This window comes from Barbus barbus, assembly GCF_936440315.1.
Source record: "Barbus barbus genome assembly, chromosome: 35".
In the NCBI taxonomy this organism is placed as follows: domain Eukaryota; kingdom Metazoa; phylum Chordata; class Actinopteri; order Cypriniformes; family Cyprinidae; genus Barbus; species Barbus barbus.
The window spans coordinates 11339103-11359699 of NC_136763.1; the positions used below are offsets into that span (position 1 = coordinate 11339103).

The 20597-nt window shown below is 38.6% G+C and overlaps 1 protein-coding gene across 4 annotated transcripts in view; it reads left to right on the forward strand.

Moving 5' to 3' along the window:
* The window catches only part of LOC306855435 (IQ motif and SEC7 domain-containing protein 1-like), a 207681-nt gene that overhangs the window by 133934 nt on the left and 53150 nt on the right, over nt 1-20597 (forward strand). The window contains exon 1 of one of the 4 annotated variants that reach the window (XM_079394161.1): nt 11346-11828. The exons of 2 other annotated variants lie outside the window; for them this stretch is intronic. In XM_079394161.1, the coding sequence (XP_079250287.1) occupies nt 11686-11828 (143 nt within the window). In that variant the 5' untranslated portion in view covers nt 11346-11685. Of the gene's footprint in view, nt 1-11345; nt 11829-20597 lie in introns of those variants that run through there. One more of the 4 variants, XM_079394166.1, reaches the window with a different exon arrangement.

A 20597-nucleotide genomic window follows, 5' to 3' on the forward strand; every position in this document is an offset into this window, starting at 1 on the left:
AGCAGAGTGAGTGCAGACAAGATGGAGACTAGGAGTGAGTGCCAGTAACATGATCTCACATCGCCATGTTTTGCAGTATTTGTCAGGGTTATTGACAACAAACAAACATGTTGTTGGAAAATCCAATTTAAGCTGTTTTTTGGCACATGGTAGCTGATGTTTTGTTGGTCCAAGCTGGGTATTAGCTAGTTGACTAGCTAGCATGTTCCAAAAACCGACTTAAACTGATATATCTGCTGCTCCGAGATGGTTTACCAGCTAGAAACCATGTTCCAAAACACAACTACCAGCTTAAACTGGTTTTACCTGCAGGGAGGGCGGTGTTTTTTGGACTGATATAAAAGCATCTCCAAGCTTTTTTCTTTTTCTTTTTCATTGGTACATTTAATAACCCTGCTCTCTATTTCACTAGAAAATCTGTCTTTGAAGAGACATCAGGCCCTGGGGATGAACCAATACAATAGAGCAAACATAGTTATATAATCAGTTCTTATGTATATCAAAACAGTCCCTGGGACCATGAAACCAACCTTTATTTACTCAGCTGGTAGCTCTGTGTGAAATGCTCACTGGTGTGATTTTTCTGTGAATGTTCATTTTTACTGTACCATATACGAGTAATGTAGCTATCCAACAAACACAAAGAAATGTAATATCCCTGTTTAGATAGTGTTGTGTATCATATCATGGTTCCACAACAGAAACAGCTGTTTTAAACATTGATAATAATAGTAAATGCTAATAATATATTTCTTAAGGATCATGTCTGGAGTAATGATGCTGAAAATGTACCATTACAGGACAAAATTAAATTTTAAAAACAGTTAAATTAAATAAATTAAAAAAATCACAATACTACTGTTTTAACTGTATTTTTGATCAAATAAAATCAGCCAATTTTATGCATGCATTACACATATTGCCTTTAAATACCACAAATCTATCAGTTTGAGATTTTCCCCTGCGTTCCCTTGAGTGTCATTCATGAATATGATGCATTGTAAAACTGGTATTCATATGGCTGTGCCTGAGGGCCATTAACTGGTGCTGAGTTCTCACAGAGCGCTGGTTCATTAATAGCAGTGTGTGGCATGTGCTTCCTCGGGTGCTGACCGCTGTCATTAAATGCACCAGAGAGCCGCGTGGCTCATTTACTGGGGAAGTGGAGCACAGCTGGGTCCTGAAAAGTCAACACCTGGTGTACAAGAAGGACTAATGGGCGGCTTTAGCCCAGTCTGCCCGCTCAAAAACACTTACACCTTCCCCCATTAAAGCTGTTTCTCATTGAAGAAACTGGAGTCTTCAAATTATATTTTTAGCCTAGCTTAGTGATGGACTTTTAAAGAATGAGTACTTTGTCTATTGTTCTCATACTCTTACTTCTATATATAGTAAAAACTGTATATAGTTTATTACTTTTTTTTAATCTGGAGGTTTAAATGATCATGTAGCATTCAAAATGCTAAGGGGAAGTAGGCGACATCTCAGCCAACCGGATGATGGACGTTTCCTCGTTTGTTTAGAGGGCAACACCAACCCCCTGCCCCCTCCTCAACAAAATGGGTCCCTAAAGTACCCACAGGACAAAAGAGCTGTTTGCTGGGACTCATTAATGAGGAAAAAGGACATGTGTGGCTCTCTTATGTTTATGGGTTTTAAACAAGTAAAAAGGAACATAAAATTAAATACAATTCCAAGTTAAACTGCAGAAAGGTGGAGTGTAGATGGGTTTTTTTTAAGTGAACTGACTGTCTGGGATGTGAGTACTAGTCATAAAACATTTGAATCAACCAAAAACTAATGAATAATGAACCTATTTGGAAATGTTTTAAAGAGATTTTGTTCAGTTTAACAATTTAAGGCCCCTGTATATTTTGCTGAATGATGTGCGTTTTTAGTGTTTACCATGTGACTTTTTGTGCCTTGGCAAACAAACAGTATGAGCTCTGTTTGGCTGCTAGCGTCATTTAGCATTTCTCACTTTACACTTAGACAAAGAAATCCCTGATCTGTTGTGCCAATCTAAGTTTCAAGTTTGATTTATTTATATAGCACATTTAAAAACAGCAAGCATGGCTGAACAAACATATACATAGAACACAGGACAACTCACAGTTTCATATCATAAACTCACAGTGAATTAAAAGCCAAAGAAAAAAATAGGTTTTAAGAGACGATTTAAAAACAGTTAAAGACTGTGCCGATCTGATATAGGCTGGAAGGCTGTTCCACAGACTAGGGCCAGCAACCGCAAAGGCCAATCTACAGCGAGAGGACTGTGTGTGTTGTTTGAGTGCCAGGCTGCAGATAGATTGAAGAGAGTTTAAAGGGCGTGAGAGGGAGAAGAATGATTCATCTGCATGCAGGGGCAGTATCTTGCATAATGACGAGCATCCTAAACACATACACACACACACACACACACACGAGTTTGTTGATATTCTCTAGAGAAATGAGCGCCTACAGGGTTTGATAGTTACTGGTCATGCTACCTGGAAATGGATTGTGTGCATTTGCTATCATGTGCTTAAATACTCCTCTTTCAGTGCATTCAATTTCCACAACACTGTGGTCACATCTCATTTGTTTCTCTGCGTATTCAGGTTCAGAGTCAGCTCATGCATAACAATGTGTCTTTAATTTCATTGGTATTTTTTTTTTATAACTTTACTAATAAAGTCTGAACTTTTTATCATTTTGTGTTATGTTTACTTACTGTATTTATTTACAGTTTTAGGAATATTTTAGTTTTTTGCTGTTCGTTTAAATAGTCATATACATTTAAATGTACAAATATTCCAAAAATATGTTAATGATAATTAGTTTAAAAAAATATTGTTTAAAAATATTATTAGATTTTTATATATATATATATATATATATATATATATATATATATATATATAAGACATTCCCATTCCCCGCCTGCTTACCTGGACATTCTGCTCATTTCATTCCCCTCTGCTACTACTCAATAAACCTATTGATTGTATTGCACTTACCTCTGTGTCCTGTATCTATCTGCTGACAACGGTTGATATTTATGTAAGGAAAGGTGTATATTTTAGGTGTTGTAACTGGTCACAATCCTTTCTTTCTTTCTCACTTAAGAGTCCAGCAATGTGACATTAATTTACAAAAAGTCTCAATTAAAATTAAAAACATAAAATATATTTAAAACAAAATTAAGGTCAATTTATGCATAAATGTATGTTTCCTTAAAGTAATACGAAAATTAACACTTGAGATTTCACGTTAGCACCTCATTTTACTTTGCATTTAATGCAATTTAACTTGAAAAGCAATGAAAAGAAATCAGTGCCCTCACTGACTTACTTGGCCACACCCACGCTCCCACTCTCAGCCAATCAACATCATCTTAAGGCTTCCATTTAGCATTTTAATCACTAGTGATTCCGTATCCCAGCAACGGGCATCAGCATATCAGAGTGGGGTTGTAAATCAGACAGCTTGTGTTTGGTGAGCGTCGGTCCCTGCTGATCACCATGTGCTTCTAGTGATTAGCACTGCTCACCACTCACATGGCTGGCAAAGGGAGCACACCATCAGATAAGTATAACTAATACGGGCCAGGCAGGGGGGCGTAGGGGGCTTTGTGGTTGTGGTGAAGCATGCTGGAGCTGGACTCTGTCATCAGCGCTGACAGACAATGGAAGCAGCTGTAATTGAAAGCTGAGCTTTTTCCTTTTTTATTCTTTTTGGACTGTTTTGGGCCTGCTGGATTAGTGCTAGGATATACAGATATCTTTCTCACACACTTTGTGTCACATCCCTAAAGCGGCGGAGAGTCGGGCACATGGTGTGTCTGTGTGTGTGACATCTTCATTGAGGGTGTGAGAGACATCACGAAGGGTGATGTCTATTTGTGCTGGAAGGATTTACAGCCGCTGCTGAGCCCCTGTTGTACGTTGATCTACGGGACGTTTGGCATAGTTACCGTCACTCAAACACCTCTGAGTCAGGTGTGATGGTGCAACCACGTGGATCTCAGCTGTTTTATGCAGGCTAGCAGGGATGCTAAATCACTAAACTCATCAGTTCTTGCTCAGGAAAATGTTGAAGCTCAAGACTTTCTGTTTGGATTACTGGCAGTTTCTTTGCTTGCAGCCTCTCAATGGCTTCTATAAAAGGTAAGAGGTCTTTGTTCAGTATTGGCGTCTGTGTTACTTTTATATACAAATGATTGAAGGTATTATCAGCTTATGGTAATGTGCTTCTCTTTGTCACATTATGAGCAATTAATTTCTAATTAAAAATGCTTTTATTGTTGGAGCAGAGTCATTGTCTGCATGCATTGTATTGTTCTCCCTCAGATACAGTTTTCAGATCAGCTTTATAGGCTGTTATTCAGTCAGTAAAGAGCCATGACTGACCTCAGTTCAGTGTGTCTTTGTGTTATTGTGAGTTGAGGGCTGTAAAGCTGAGGTTACAGTGAGTCAGGCTGATTTAACTCGAGCTCTATTGTGTTTCTGTGACCTAACAAGCGTTTCCATCACAGATCGGATCCTCTTTTGTGGAGCATGGTACCCAGCGGGCCCCTGGGCTTCGTCCTGTGACGGGTCACGTGTGTGTGTTCTGTCCGGCACTCTATCATTGCTTGAAGATAGTCTTGCTTCTTACATCCAGCAGAACTTTAAGCTTTGGTTTTAAGTTGACATGAAATTTTAAGCAGTGGCAGTAGAGCAGTGCGATATATCAAACAAGCTACACAATATCGCGTTCATTATCGAAGGCGATTCATCTGCGATAATGAACACAATATTGCGTAGCTTGCCAGTGATCTACGGCTCTGTGTATTAAATGTCGCTCCATTTGAAAGCAGGTGATAGAGATTTACTGCTAGTCACGGAACCGGCTTTACTGACGAGATGCGCATGATCATCGCGTTCGATATATCGCACAGGCCTAAGTGGCAGCTGTGTCCTTCAATGCAACATGCTAGATTTAATTGAAAAAATATTTTTAACTAAATTCTTGTATTCTTGTGTCACTTGCTGTTTTTATGAACTAATATTAATTGAGAAGTACCTTAAATATGTGGTTATTTAACTTGCATTTTTTAACAATGGTGATAGATTGATTTAAATAAATTATATAATGTTATTATTTATTTGTTTGTCTATCTGTAGTTTTGTATACTACGTTTCAAAACATTTGTCAGGTTTTTGTCACGCTCTTGTGAGTAGGATTAATTCGTCACGCATCTCATCCCATGTTGCTTAATTCTAAAACATAATTTCACTGATGAGGAAGCTGTCATTACTGTTACCTGCAGGCCTTGACGTTTATGGGTCTCCCATCTTCTTCCCCTCCTGTGACCACCATACAAAAAAAAAAAAAAATGACGGTGTTGTGCTTAACCTTTGCTGACTAAACTTACTAAAGGACATCTCTGACTCAAGCAGCGACTCTGGAAATCCCGTCAACTGTTTGTGCTGACCTTCTCGCCTAACCATGTTCTTCAATTGACTGCTGTAATCAGTGGAAACTGCGTGATCCACACAACGTGGCTTTTGTGCGCAGTGCAGTGCTGTCATCTAGCACAATATACAGTGTCATTGGTGACTTTCAACCTCACATTTAAAAAAAAAAACTGAAGAAACAAAAGAGAAAAATCTGCTTTTATTTTTATTCTCCGCACACCATGTGTTAGATACGCAGTGTAGGTGTTTCAGAACAGAATTATGCAGCTGGTTCTCTCAGGATATAAGCGGCCCACTGAAACCTCTTTAGAGCATATTAAAATGATTTATAAGCTTTAACATTTTAAATTTTTGTTGGGCAAACAATAACGTTGATAATGGAATCTGACTTATATTCAATTTCCTTATCAGAAACAGCATTTTACCCTGTCATCCGATTCTCTGGATGATTTGGTGGAAAAAAAATTACTCCATTTTATCTGAAGGTGCCTCTAATAGCTGCATTAATGTATAAAGTATATTAAGGGGTGCTGGCCCTTTAAGGCTGGAACAAAACCTCATATGACTTCACATACAGGTGCTTCACTGATTAATATGATACAGTCATTATTACCGTTGCTGATTACACCAGTTTGTTCTCCATTGATTTCTACTGGCTTCAGTTCTCCTTTAGTTCTCATTCTGATCTGTTACTGCATCTACAGAAACTACATCTACTGTATGTCTATGGTCTAGAAACATATTCTGTGCCATTTCAAACTATTGTAGTTTACCACAAAGTGGGGACAAACACATCATCCCTTCCAAATTAGCAGAGCAGATCATTAATATTCACCTCAGTTGAGGAGGTGGGCGTACACGTGCGAGGCTGGAATGTTTTTTGAAGTCTGGACGCTGAAATATAAAAGACCAAGAGTTTCTTTTTTCCCCTGCTGTGGTCATTTCTGAAAACAGACTTACCTTTTATGGAGCTTTTCGCATGTAATTGTGGTGAAGGAGAAACAGGGCTTCTTTTCTGTTCATTCTCGCTTTTTTATTTCATTTGTGTAAAAAGGAGTGAACTGTATGTTCCCATTGCTTAACCGGCAAAAAATGATGCTAGCAGTGCCAAGATTGATTTCCAGTGGACACAAATAACGATACAATGTATGTCTTGAAAGAATATGTAAAGCAGATGAGTGAATTGTTAAAATTTATTATAATTTATGAAAAAATATTTTATTTAATTTTACTCATTTATAGACTTTTCTACCTATTACTGATAAAAAATTGGCCTTTTTAATTTCTATTTTTATTTATTTATTTATTTACACTCTGGCGTTGTGTAGTTCATTTGGACATTGTGTAAGCAATCCTTTAGTCTGTGCCAGTGTTTAGGATTATGATGATGATGAATGACTTGAAATGACATAAGTAAGTGTCAGGTTAGGCTAATATGAAAGAGGTAATGTACAGTATCATATAAAAGTGCTTTCATTGCATTAATAACAGTGTAATTGTACATTATCCTGCATATTATGTGACTACTTACCAAATAAATATTGATTTGTCTTTGAATTATTTTAGTATGTCAGATGGAGACTACATAGTGAGATATTAAACTTGCACATTCATGTCATAAATAAAGCCGTAGTCATAAATTCATCCTCATAATGTGTTCCGCACTTCCGTTGAGATTATTAGCCAGTATTAAACTGCCAGCTTTAACAGTGTTACGTCTTGAGACGTGTTGTGTATATGTCTTGCTTTGCTGGTCTTTCTCTTTCTCTCTTTCTCTTTTGTCCCACCCTTTAGGATAGGAATGGATCCTGCCAAAGTGATCTCCAGATCTGATTGGTGCTAATGGGACCAAGGAGAGGCAATAAAAGTATCTGCAGTACCTGAGGGGGGAGCTCTGCTCAACTTGTGATTTCCTGTTGTATTGCACATGTGCTGTTGTGTGTTTGCTACAGTGTGTTGTTGCTGTTAGCTTACCTGTTGATCTGCCTCTTGTGTGCAGTGTGAATTTTGGTTTTGAGTTGATAAGTTGTTGTCAATCTCATTTCCACTTTTGTATATTTTGTAAAGTATTGTAACTATTCTTAATCACACTTGGAAGCTGTAGGGGGTGAGTGCCATTTTCTTTATAAATGTTTTCTCCTGTTTTTCATTAGATAGGGAGTAAGTGTAACATTGTATTTTTATTTTGTTTTCCTTTTGTGAGGGAATTTAGTCTTTTCTGTTAGGAGCTAGCGTGGTGTTTGTTTGTTGTTTTGGCCTTTGCTCACCCCTGAAGTTGTGCTTTCACTTGTAGCTTTGTAAATAAATGTATAACGGATCTTTGATTGTTGATTCCAGTTTATGTTGCGGCCTTACCCTAGACAGGGTCGTAACAATTGGGGGCTCGTCCGGGATCCTGTAAAACTGGATTGCTTGAGTCATTGGTTTGAATATTTTTATTTGGTGTAGAAGTAGGTTAGTAATTGAGTTTGACCTATCTTCATTTTACTCAAAATCCAACTTTGGAAATATTTATTAAGTGCAGGAAAGGTGACCTGCTACAGATTGTAGATTTATTTTGTGTTGCTTTGTCATCTAATGCTTCTAAACAAATGTTATAGGCTGAGTTGTACAATCGATTGGTGGACATAAAGATCTTGCCATTGGACAGTGGTGTTAAAGAGGGAGCTATTGCATCGGTGGTGACTGATGGGGAGGCTACCTCTGACATGTGTCCTCTTGCTGCTCACTATGATTCCTTGTTGGCAATCAGGTTAAAAGAATTTGAATTGCAGATACGAAGGCAAGAGCATGAGAACCAACTGTTGCATTTCCTGGAGATAGAGCTGGAAATTGCAAGGTTACGTGGTCATGATAGATCTAGATCTTTTACTTCTGCCCAGCCCACAGTAGATGTTACTTCTATTCTCACTGGAGTTTCAACACCCGTGTATGGTATGAGTACTCCTGTGTTTGATGCTAGTAAGCATGTTAAGTTGGTACCTCCTTTCAGGGAAGCTGAGGTGGACACATACTTCACTGCCTTTGAGCGAGTGGCAGCTACCATGAGATGGCCCAAAGACAGGTGGGCATTGTTACTGCGGTGCAGGTTGGTAGGCAAGGCCCAGGAAGTATGTTCCGCTTTACCAACTGAACAGAGGTTGGATTATGAAGTTGTGAAGACCGCTGTGTTAAGAGCTTATGAATGCGTACCTGAGACTTACAAGCAGCAATTTAGAGCCTACGTGAAATCAGCTGATCAAACCTTTGTGGCGTTTGTCCATGAGAAGCAAGCTTTCTTTCAGAAGTGTTGTGTAGCACTCAATAAGAAATCAAAACCTAGGCAGATCACTGTACTGAGGGACATGGGAGCAAGCCAGTCTCTCATAGTGGATAGTGTCTTACCATTTTCAACTAAGACATTTACGTGGACTAAAGTGCCTGTTCATGGTGTTGGGCTAGGGCGTTTTGAGGTTCCATTGCATAATGTCTTTCTGAAATCTAAACTGGTTACAGAACAAGTGCAAAAATTGATGTATGCTTCAGACTTCCTGCAGATGGCGTTGACCTTATTCAAGGTAATGATTTGGCTGGATATAAGGTGTTTCCCCAAAAGACTGTAATAAACCCTGGGTGATGTGTAGACGTGCTACTGCATCAACCCCTTTAAAACCTGTAATTTGAAGTTGTGGTGTTTAACTTTGTCAAACTGTGGTTTGACATTTATGGGTGGGGGTGTTACGTCTTGAGACGTGTTGTGTATATGTCTTGCTTTGCTGGTCTTTCTCTTTCTCTCTTTCTCTTTTGTCCCACCCTTTAGGATAGGAATGGATCCTGCCAAAGTGATCTCCAGATCTGATTGGTGCTAATGGGACCAAGGAGAGGCAATAAAAGTATCTGCAGTACCTGAGGGGGGAGCTCTGCTCAACTTGTGATTTCCTGTTGTATTGCACATGTGCTGTTGTGTGTTTGCTACAGTGTGTTGTTGCTGTTAGCTTACCTGTTGATCTGCCTCTTGTGTGCAGTGTGAATTTTGGTTTTGAGTTGATAAGTTGTTGTCAATCTCATTTCCACTTTTGTATATTTTGTAAAGTATTGTAACTATTCTTAATCACACTTGGAAGCTGTAGGGGGTGAGTGCCATTTTCTTTATAAATGTTTTCTCCTGTTTTTCATTAGATAGGGAGTAAGTGTAACATTGTATTTTTATTTTGTTTTCCTTTTGTGAGGGAATTTAGTCTTTTCTGTTAGGAGCTAGCGTGGTGTTTGTTTGTTGTTTTGGCCTTTGCTCACCCCTGAAGTTGTGCTTTCACTTGTAGCTTTGTAAATAAATGTATAACGGATCTTTGATTGTTGATTCCAGTTTATGTTGCGGCCTTACCCTAGACAGGGTCGTAACAATAGCGATACAGCAGTTACAGCGATACAGCAGATCCCCCCCCCCCACACACACACACTTTATGATGGACTTAAAGCTGGTTTGTGTACTCTATGCCTTGAATTGAAATGCTTTTGTCCAAATTGCATTTTGTTCAGTCTTTCGCTACAAATGTATATTTGTGCCAGTGTGTATGTGTGTTTCTTTCTGTCCAGGCATATGTGTGTGAATGTGTTGGACAGTAATTAGAGAAATGGAGGATGTTTTTTGGAGGATGTGGCAGTCTTCAGGGAAGTATTCTGATGTCAGTAACAGAAACAACAAAACAAGGCTGCTTTAGAAAGGTGCTGGTAATTATTTCTATCCTTTTGAAAAGGGTTTCTGTTTTCAGCAGCATGTGAAATGTCAGGCAAGTTGGCATGGAAAGCAAGCAGATTTAAATTTTTCATTTGTGAATTTGCTTTCGTAATATTTTGTTGTATATTTCCTAAGGAAAAACGAACACCAGACTTCCCGTAAGATTACTGTGGTGCTATTTAAAGGTTATAATTTTGGTCTTAGAATTTGCCTTATATAATAAAAACTGAATACTTTTATTCTGCTGGAATCCATTAAATTGATCAAAAGTGACAGTAAAGACATTTATTATGTTACAAATGATTTTCAAACTTTGTTCATCAAAGAATCCTGAAAGGTATCCCATTTCCACAAAAATACTAAGCGGCTTTCAAAATTGATAATAACCCTAATTTTTGAACAGTAGTGTACATAAGTACCTTTTTTGGACAGTTTTCCTTGTACATTTTAAGTTGGCTTCACAACATAAACTCTTTTGTATAAAAAAAACAGTAAAATGTTTTAATATTCACTTTCCTTTTAAATAACAGTGGACAGTTTAACTCGAAGGTTGAGGAATAGTTTCAAAACCAGTGAGGAGGTGAACAGAGCCAAACAAAAACAAATGTTAGCCTACCATCTAAAATCGATCTCACTTTATAATTCACTCATCTGTATTTGCAGAACTTTAAGCCAACCTAAAGTTCATTTTAAAAGGTTCCTGGCTAGTTTGATTTCCATGTTTCTGCACAGTTCTTTTACTGGCTCCCATCCAGTTTTTCTTCTTCATGGCTTTTCCTCACATGCTTTCCCATGTGTATTCCAGTGTTGGTGCGCAAGGCTTTAAGTTACAGTTTTTGAGAGTAATCCATTTCCATGGAGCGTGCCAAGCCTTTACTCCAATGACAGGCTTTGATTATGATCTCATAGCCTCCTCCAGCACTGTTCTTCAGGACAAATCTGGCCTCCCTCAGCTCAACAGCATCAGTGTTTTTACATTCAGATTCCATTACGACACTCATTTGATGTTATTGAGACTAATTAACTACATCCACAAGCCATCTTTGAGAGTATAAACATTGGTCAGACCCTCCCTGGCCTCCTCAGGGAGACGTGTCACACTTGGCGTAAATGTTGGCCGAGGGGGCCTGCCTTTCCCTTTTAACAACCTCTGAACCAAATAAAACATACTGGGAGCAGCTGACAGTGCATCTGCTTGAGAAGAACGACTACATCCGGATGTGTCTCTGATGTACATGGCATGCTCTGTTCCTTGGCTAGCATGGGAACCTCTGATTGCTGCTAGACGACTTCTCCCAGAGGGGAGCGTTTGGGTATGTCTGCATAAACCAAGCTAAAGATGCCTATACTTCAGAAGCAGCAACAACTGCTGTAACTTGAACTGGGGGGGGGTGAATGAATTAGTGGTTTTGTTTTTCCTCACTCGTGATCACTTCAAGCTTAGCACTCCGTTTGTGGTTGAGAGACGGGAAAGAGGAAGGAGCGGCTAGTCTGGATGATTGGAGTTGAGTTGAGTCAAAGCAGCACATGCTGAGCTCCACTGTATTTTCTTCTCCTCCTCTTTGGATCTATACCATCTTGTTTCGAAGACCCTCATTGAGCAGCCAGGCAGGAAATGCCCTCATGTTGAATCTGATGTGGAAATACTGCATTTCAGTGAGGACGATAAGGTAGGAGATCTTTAAATCAGGCAAAAATAAGTTTTTGACATTCTCTAGCGAAACACCTGTTCTGTCCATTCACACATGATGGTTTGACACTGTTAGACAGTTTAGGTCTGGAAAAATCAGGTTAGGCTGAGATGTGGTCTCATTATTTTATTGATACTAATGGTCTTTTATGTGAAATACCCAAGTTATTATTTCCACGTTTTTATCATTACAGTAAACTTTTATAGTGTTTTCTTCTATGTAACGAAGCTACTCACCAAGAGTAATGCGTAGCTAATTCGTATTAGCTTGAAAAATAAACATCTCAAGAAGAATTTTATTAAGTACAGCTTTTGGACTTTAACCCTCTGGGGTCTAAGAGGGTTTGGGGGCACTTGAGAAGTTTTGACGCCCTGATATTTGTGTTTTTTTTTTTCAATATCTTAAAAATATATTAATAACTAAAGTCTGATTACACTTTAATTAGCACAAACTTAGCTACAATAATATGTGAGCGGCATGAATGTACATGTTTGTGTTTTTGAGAAAAAAATGATGCGTGGTTAGTTAAAAACTAAAAGTCACTAAGGCCCTAAAACGCATACAGAACATAGCTTAATTCGTTCTTTATCATTGAAATTGCATGCTATTTTGTGCTATTATTTTTCGATTAGTACAGTCCTTTCATTAATAGCTCAACTAGACTGTGTGCTTCCACCCAGCTTGGCTAAAATTAGTGACTAAAGGCCACTTCATTCACCACAGCAGCCAACCAGTTTTCCAGGGCTCTGTAATTTGCTGCCTAGCATTTGATGAGCCACAGATTCAACTGAAATATTCTGAATCATCCTTTGCTTTACAGTTGCTTTGTAGTAGAAGTGTAAAGGCATTTTTGTCCCCTCCATAGACACACGTATTTAGATCTTCTCTTTAAGACATTGTCCATTTCCTCTTATCCACAGACACATAGCACTCTCTCACAGTTGGCTTCTTGTGGTTCTTCCCAACATCGTCTCCTGTGGTTCTACCTGGGGCGTATATACTGTATATTTCAGGGAATAGCTTGCATGAAGATGAAACTCCTGTGTTCATGTGATGTAGTTCCCAACCAGACTGAAATTTAAGTCACTATGCTGTCAGAATCTCCCCCTATGGCTAATAGCTCACAAATAAATTATTCTTATGAGCCAGTTCGGTATAGTGAATCAAAAATATAGAGCACTACCAGTATAAGCAGATTCCTGAAGCAAATGTCTCTTATGAGCTGTTTCTTTTCAATCGTTTTTTGACTAAAGCTACAGTTTCCTGTAGCGTTAAATGTGGTTCATTTTCAAAGTTATGACTTTGGTTGTAGAATTTGCCTCAAAGTCCATATTGTATGTAATCAAAACTGACTCTCGTTTGACTTGAATGAGATTAAAAGCTGATGACAGAGACTGATATTTTCACTGAATAATGACTAAATCATTTTTAAATTTAAAGTATTCCTTTAAATTACATGCTTTTGTATTACCCAACACTATCATTACGCTTTGTCCCAAAGGAGGACACTGTAGCTAGAAAAGAGTCTTTGGCAGAGAAATTAATGAAGGCAAGCCAGTGTTTTGGGGGGAATTTGATTATTGTTTCCGTAAGCCAGAGCTCCATGATCTCCACTTTCAAACTCTCATTGTTGGGCGTCTCATGGTAGAGGTCTCAGGTTCTTCTCCGTTTCATTTCCGGCTTGTTCATAGCTGCCTTTCTGCTGTCATCTTTAGTATGAGTTCACTCTCTAGATCTCATTTCACAAGGAAAAATTGTCTCTTCGTCGGCCTTCAGGGCACAATCCTAGGACAAAGGCCTTCTTCCAGGAATGCAATGTCATATTTTTGATACTATCTGGAATGATTTTGGATTCAAATGGAACCCCCTGTTATGTTTTATCAAGGCTAAAGGAAATTGATTTTTGGAAGATTTTAGGCTGTTTTAAAATAAAGGTCTTGTGAAACTGTAGATGTCAGGCAACCTGATCCAGTGGTTTAAACTAGCTCACCGTGTAAGCACAGGCTATTATTAATTTACTCTGTGCGGCTTGCATTTGCGTCTGAAGGTGCCTGCCTTGTCCTGTCATTCCTTCTCAAACACCGTGTAGAAATGGAGAGGTAGTTGTTCTTTTTTTATGTCGTACTCTTATTGGAGAACTTTATGAATCTCTCAGTTTTGCAGTGTTTCCTATGGGTTGTCTGACTGGCTGTCTGCATCCGTGAGTTTGCCTCCAGTGCGTCACCAGACGTTTGCAAATATTTTCCAAACCTGTGGAGGGGGCTCTCGGGGCCGACCTGTTTGCTGGAGCCTGTGTTTTGTAAAGGGATCTCCAGGCTTTTTTTGCTGTCTTTGCCTGCTGTCAGGCTTTTTTAGACTTATAACCAGACTTCAAAAAGTTGCTCATGGATTGGACGTCACAGTTTTTTAGACTTTCCTTACAGCAAGAAGAATAAACCTGCATCAATTCAACATCAACGTGAGAGATTTGACTTCTATATTCAGAGGAGACACTGGAATTTTTCAGAATCGTTTGACTGATCAAGTGGGAAAACGGTGGCAGAAAGACAGCAGCACGTCTCTAGACAGATCACTGAACTGTCTGTGGGTGAGTAAGCAGTGCTGTCTGATTCACAGCCTCTCGGCTGGATGGGAAACTGAACCGCAATGTAGGGAGAGATTGCAAGAGAAGCCTGCAGATATTTTTATACTACTTCAGTCATTTGCCTATATGAGACGCATGAATGCTTGTTTGATCTGATCTCTGAGAAATCTATCTATCTATCTATCTATCTATCTATTAGGGGTGGCACGGTACACAGATGTCACGGTTCGGTACGTACCTCGGTTCGGGGTCACGGTTCGATACAATTTCGGTACAACAGGAAAAAAAAAGACATCTACTTTGCTCAGTTTCTTTTATTTTGATGTGAAAATGCTAAATATTATTACATGTTATATATATAAAATCTGTTTTGTTTTCATTGTGAGTGTACACAAATAAAAGCAGACCTTTAACTACAAGCAACAGCACAAATAAAAATACAATAGAGTAAAGATACAAATAAAATAATCAGTGATTTTCAGGGGTTTTTTAGGTACAGAAATTGAAGTATGATTAAAGTAATCAAAGGTAAAACAGCATTGCATATTTGACTGTATAAATTAAAGATTACTCTTTATTAAAGTTACAAAAGCGATTCAATCAAGAGCAGTGAGTGATTTCTTTGTTGTTGCTGTTTATTTAATATTAACTGTCACTTTAAGAGAAAGCACTGATACTGTATGCCCAGCCGGCTATGTCTGCTATAGGATACTTACCAAGACGGGCATTTTGACAGAATTTTGTGTGAATTTATCCATTAAAACACAATACTTCAGAGAGAGCTTCATATTTGCGCGCGTTCTGAGGCGCAGGTTTGCGCGCTTCTGATGAACGCACGCACAAATCTTCTCACTGCGCGCGCGAGCTCGCGTCCTCTGGCTCTTAAATATTTGAGCTGGCAAAGCTTACATGACTTTAGTCTAAACACCGATATCAACGTGTGCTGTTCAGGTCTCACCTGTGCGCGCGCTATCAGCACCGGGTGATGACGGAATAAATGCTCATATTCCAGCATACGCACTCGCATTGAACAAGAGTGAATGATTTGTCCACTTATTTTTTTTTTTTTCTTTCTCATCGCTGTTGTTATAATGTACTGGGAAGCCAGAATGCGCATCCATTAACAGAAACATACATTAGCCGAACCCTATTTGTTTTACGTGTTATTTATAACAAACCACATGCGTTGTCAGAATTCAGTTGAACCGCGGTCCTAGCGCGTGCCGAACCGTGTGTGGAGAACCGTGCGGTTCGGTTTTTTTCCGCGAACCGTGCCACCCCTTCTATCTATCTATCTATCTATCTATCTATCTATCTATCTATCTATCTATCTATCTATCTATCTATCTATCTATCTATCTATCTATCTATCTATCTATCTATCTATCTATCTATCTATCTATCTATCTATCTATCTATCTATCTATCTATCTATCTATCTATCTCCATCTGTCTATCTATCCATCCATCCATCCATCCATCCATCCATGATCAAACTTATTATGTATTTTTAGGGGAACTGTTGGAATTTCATATTCCAATATGGAAAAACTCATTATTTAGTAATTTTTCCTCATTGACAAACATGTCATCATAAGTGAAGGCACTGTTCCCGTTTTCCTCTGACACAGTGCCAATATTCTTATTAGCATCTATTAATATTTCAGAGCAAAGGTTGCGATTTACTCTGAGTAATTAGGTTACATTCAGCTGTACAATCACGATACATTCTTTGGTTTGATGAGTCGTTTTATTTTGGGGTGCAGTTGAACATTCACTTCATGATTTCTGTGAATCTCTAACATGGTTTATTTTTAAACTGAATAAATGGTTTTCCTATCAGCCCGTTTTTGAAAGGATTCATACTTCTTGCTCTCCTAGTTATTCGATCTGAACGAGCCCGGGAGTACTCATTAAATTTATATCAGCTCTGCCTAAACAATACAAAGTGAATCGCCCTACCTTTCAAATGCATTTGAAATCCAATCCATCCCATCTTATCGTACCAAAGCTTACCTTTCAGCTCATAAAGTCCTTTCTGTGGGTGCTGAATCTTTTAACATGTGTTATATCACTTGTTGTAAAATGACTGTCACTTAATAGACAGTTTTGATGGATCTGATGGTGTTATGTTAAGAAAATGCCACATCTTTATGTTCTGTTAAAGCCTCGTAATCTTGTGAACATTTTATTGAGACTTTAGCTGTTGAATGCCTTTTCATGATGTAACTTTTAGGTCTGTCAGCTCAAGGCCAGAGTAATGGCTGGATATTGGCCTGTCCCATCCACCTGGGGCTCCATATTTTATGCATCTCACAGCACATTGCCCAGCACTGTCTCTCTCTGCTGCACATCTAAAATTGATGGCGGTCGTGACCTCGTTGCGAATAGGTCAGTCCATCTCCTGTTTAATGTTGCCTGACCCTTTAAAGCTTATGCACACAAACGTCCTCTCTGGCCACTATTTTAGATCTGAAATTGGTCATCTAGTTTATCACATGCTCCTCTCTTTTAAGAATTTTTGCTCCAGAGCAAATTGTAGATATTGAATTGTACAATTAATGATGCAGGGCTGCAAACATCGAAGATCTTTACTTAGTTTTTCAGCCCGTGTTTGAGACCACTTTTGTATCTCACTATATCATTTTCAAGGACCACTGTGTCCACTGCGTGTTATTGGAAAGATTGTTATTTTCACCATGGGAAACTCTCAATGACATTCAATGTTAGTTTTCTGCCTTTTTTCTATTTTTGTTTATAGCATTTCAAAAAAGCTCAATTTGAAGGGCTCTTCAAAAGTTACTTTTTTCAAAGAAGACTGCAAACGAATTGGTGGATTTCAGTTCCATTGACAGAGCTGCGCACGCCTGCATGCCTTTATGTAACTCATATAAACACAATCACCCTTCTAAAACAGCTAGGGGCAGCACAATAGAGGAAGCTTTTAGAGAGGAAAGATGAGACTGACTTTTTCCCATTTTAAAGTGGAAGAAAATGTCAGACTGAGTGACGTGGTCGGAAATATTTGGCTATTTTACTCTCAACCCAAACATGAAACTGTTTCCACAGTCTTTTTGTCCACAGATGTTCCACAACTTCTGTTCGTGAGAATAATAATAAAGAGTGCAAATAGCAGGGTGGAAAGACTTGGAATAGCCAAATACTCTAAAAGCACACAATTAAAGGGATTTTACGCCCAAAAACGAATGTTCTATCATCATTTACACACCCTTAAGCAATTATTCATCGTCTTGATGTTCATTACATTTGGGACTTCGATTTATGTGGTAAAAGACTGTTATTAGATATGAAAAGGTTGTCTGGAGGTCTTGTTCACTGTCATTTTACACACAGAGTAAAGTCAGTTTGTTTTTCAGTCTTAGCTTTCTCTATGGTTCCTCACCTCTTAAGTAGGCCGGACAAATTTAGGGCACTTTTATAGTGGGGTGGACTGTTTGAATGATATTAGAGAACCAGGGTGAAATGATTTGGCTATTCTTCCTCTTCAAAGATAGATGTGCCGAGACCAAACATATTTGACAGTTATATTGTCTCACCCCAAACAAACTGTAGTTTGAGGAAAGGTCCTATTTTATGCTGCTTTTGGGTGGTGATGGCGCAGTGGATAAGACACATGCCTTTGGTGTGAGAGACCCGGGTTCGAATCCACTGTGAGACACCAATGTGTCCCTGAGCAAGACACTTAACCCCTAGTTGCTCCAGAGGCGTGCGACCTCTGACATATATAGCAATTGTAAGTCGCTTTGGATAAAAGCGTCAGCTAAATGAATAAAAAAAAAAAAAAAAAACTATATTGATTTTCTGCTCTAAAGCATTCATCTCAAGCGAGTTAACATTTTTGAGACGTGCTGTTACTCTGTTTCATTTTGCCATTTTCAGACTGGCCCGATTTATTGTGTATTTTTAAGTTAATAGCGAAGACTCTTTTAAGATTAAAAAAAAAGAACCTATTTTGATAAGAAAATAGGTTAATAACTGACATTATTCTGAGTAATAATTATAATATTTATTTTCATTATCTCGTATAAGAGCCAATGCAAATAAAGCTCAGAGAAAAATGATTATTAAAAATGTAATGTCCTATTCAGGGGAGGAATCTAGAAAACGATGCAGGACTAATATGAGAGAAACTCCAGATCAATTACCTCATGCAGGCAACCAATCAATCCAGCCTCATCTGCAATTCCTGCCCGTTTAAAAGACTCATCCTTTGTGATGAACATAATTATGCATGAGAGACTGGAGGGAGAGGATTTTAATCTACTGGAAAGAAAGAGACAGAGAGAGAAAAAAGGAAATCCCTTCAGCGGAAACTAAAATGACGCGTTGCCTCAGCCGAGACGGCCTGTTCGTTTTTCTCTCGCCCTCTTCAGCTGTAACGAATGAAAAACTGATGATGAAAGACTCTGGAACAAAGTGTACAATCTTTGCTTTTTTGGGGTTGAATCAAAATTATTTATTTCGGGAGATGCTTTTCAACTGCCACTCAAAATATCTGAGATAAAGTAATATCCAGGGATCACGAAGTGAAGTGTACCTCACATTCTTTCAATGCCTGCTTCCATCCGCTCCTGTGTTTAAGCAGAGCCAGAGCTGGAGGTATAAGCCGTAATTAGGCAACTCTGTTTTTTTGCTGATGCATGCTTGTCACTCATTACCCTTCTTCTTCCAGCTGCTCTCTCTTTGTAATCCAGGCTGCTTCACTCTGTAGACCGAGAAGGTCTAAATAAAGATCTCGCTGGAGGTGCTGGGGAATAATTGTGCTCTTTTTGACATTTATGTGGAGGTCTGGGTTTTGATATTGCTTGTTCAGAGTTTTGCAGTGAAGTCTGGATACATATTTGGTCATTTTGAAAAGATCAGATAAGGGATGTGCAATAAATCGGTACCGTATCCGTTATCTGCTGATATATTAGAGATTGTTTTAATTTATCAGTACCAGTCGATGTAGACATCACAGTATGAAAAATTAGTGATTCTTATTAGTTGCCGTTTATTTTTAAAAGATTTTGACCAAATGCTATATATATATATATATGTATATGTATGTGTATATATATATGTATGTGTATATATGTGTATATATGTCATTTCTTCATTCTTTGAAATGAGTTTTGCTGAAGGTGGGCAGATGGTGGTCTTCTGCTGATTCTGCTGATGAAATGGCAGCTCTTTTCCCAATAACTGGTCCTCTGTCAATCTGTCTTCCTTTTGTCCATAATGCAAAGCAGGTTTGTGCATCTGAACTGTTTTTAATGGGCCGACAGAGGAAAGAGGGGGATGTCAGGCTCCAGGTGGGTGTGTGCTCATGCATTGTTTACTGGCGCATCCGTCCTCTGCTTGTCCATTTAACTCAGGTCATTTCCATATAGTGCTATCATCTAGCAGTCCAGCTTCACTAGACAGTGTGAATGATAAATGGTGTGATGGCGTCACAGAGAAACGGCACATTAGAAATTCATCGCAGATTATTCATTCATGTGGAGTGATAATGCTTGGTAATGGATAAGGCGGGCGTAGGGAGATATCACAGGGTGTAAGAGTCCCAGAGGTGTTTTTTTGCCAAATACTTTGCTCCCAGACACCATCCATCACAAATCTTTGTTAAACTTTGATAAGTACTTGGTAAACGCCTGAAACAGACAAAATTGTGCGTTGAGAATACAAGAAGAACATGAAAGTAAGCATGTGCTTTATTTGAAGAGGCTTTTTAATTCTGCTGTCATTGCAAAGTTCTCTGAAGCCAGGAGCGCTACGGATGAGCAAACCTGGAAATGTCTGATACGCCGTGAGCAGTTAAAAACTGGAAAACTCCAGAACATAAGGCTGGTAGATAAAGGGGGAGTTCACAAAGTTTATTGTGAAGCTGTCAAGCTCCACTCATTCACTATAGTTTTTTTTAAGCCCTAGATAGATTTGTGTGAAAGAACACCAATATTCAATAAATACATTTTTGAAGTCTCAGAATATAGCACAGGAGACTATTTTTATGGTTCTTTTGTAATATTTTTGGTCCTTTTTGGAGCTTCACAGCCCTTGAACATGATGAACCTTAGTTAAAAATAATTTTGACGGCAGAATTTTTGGATGAACAACTATCCCTTTAAATATGCACAAAGGCTTTTGTTAAATAAAAACACACT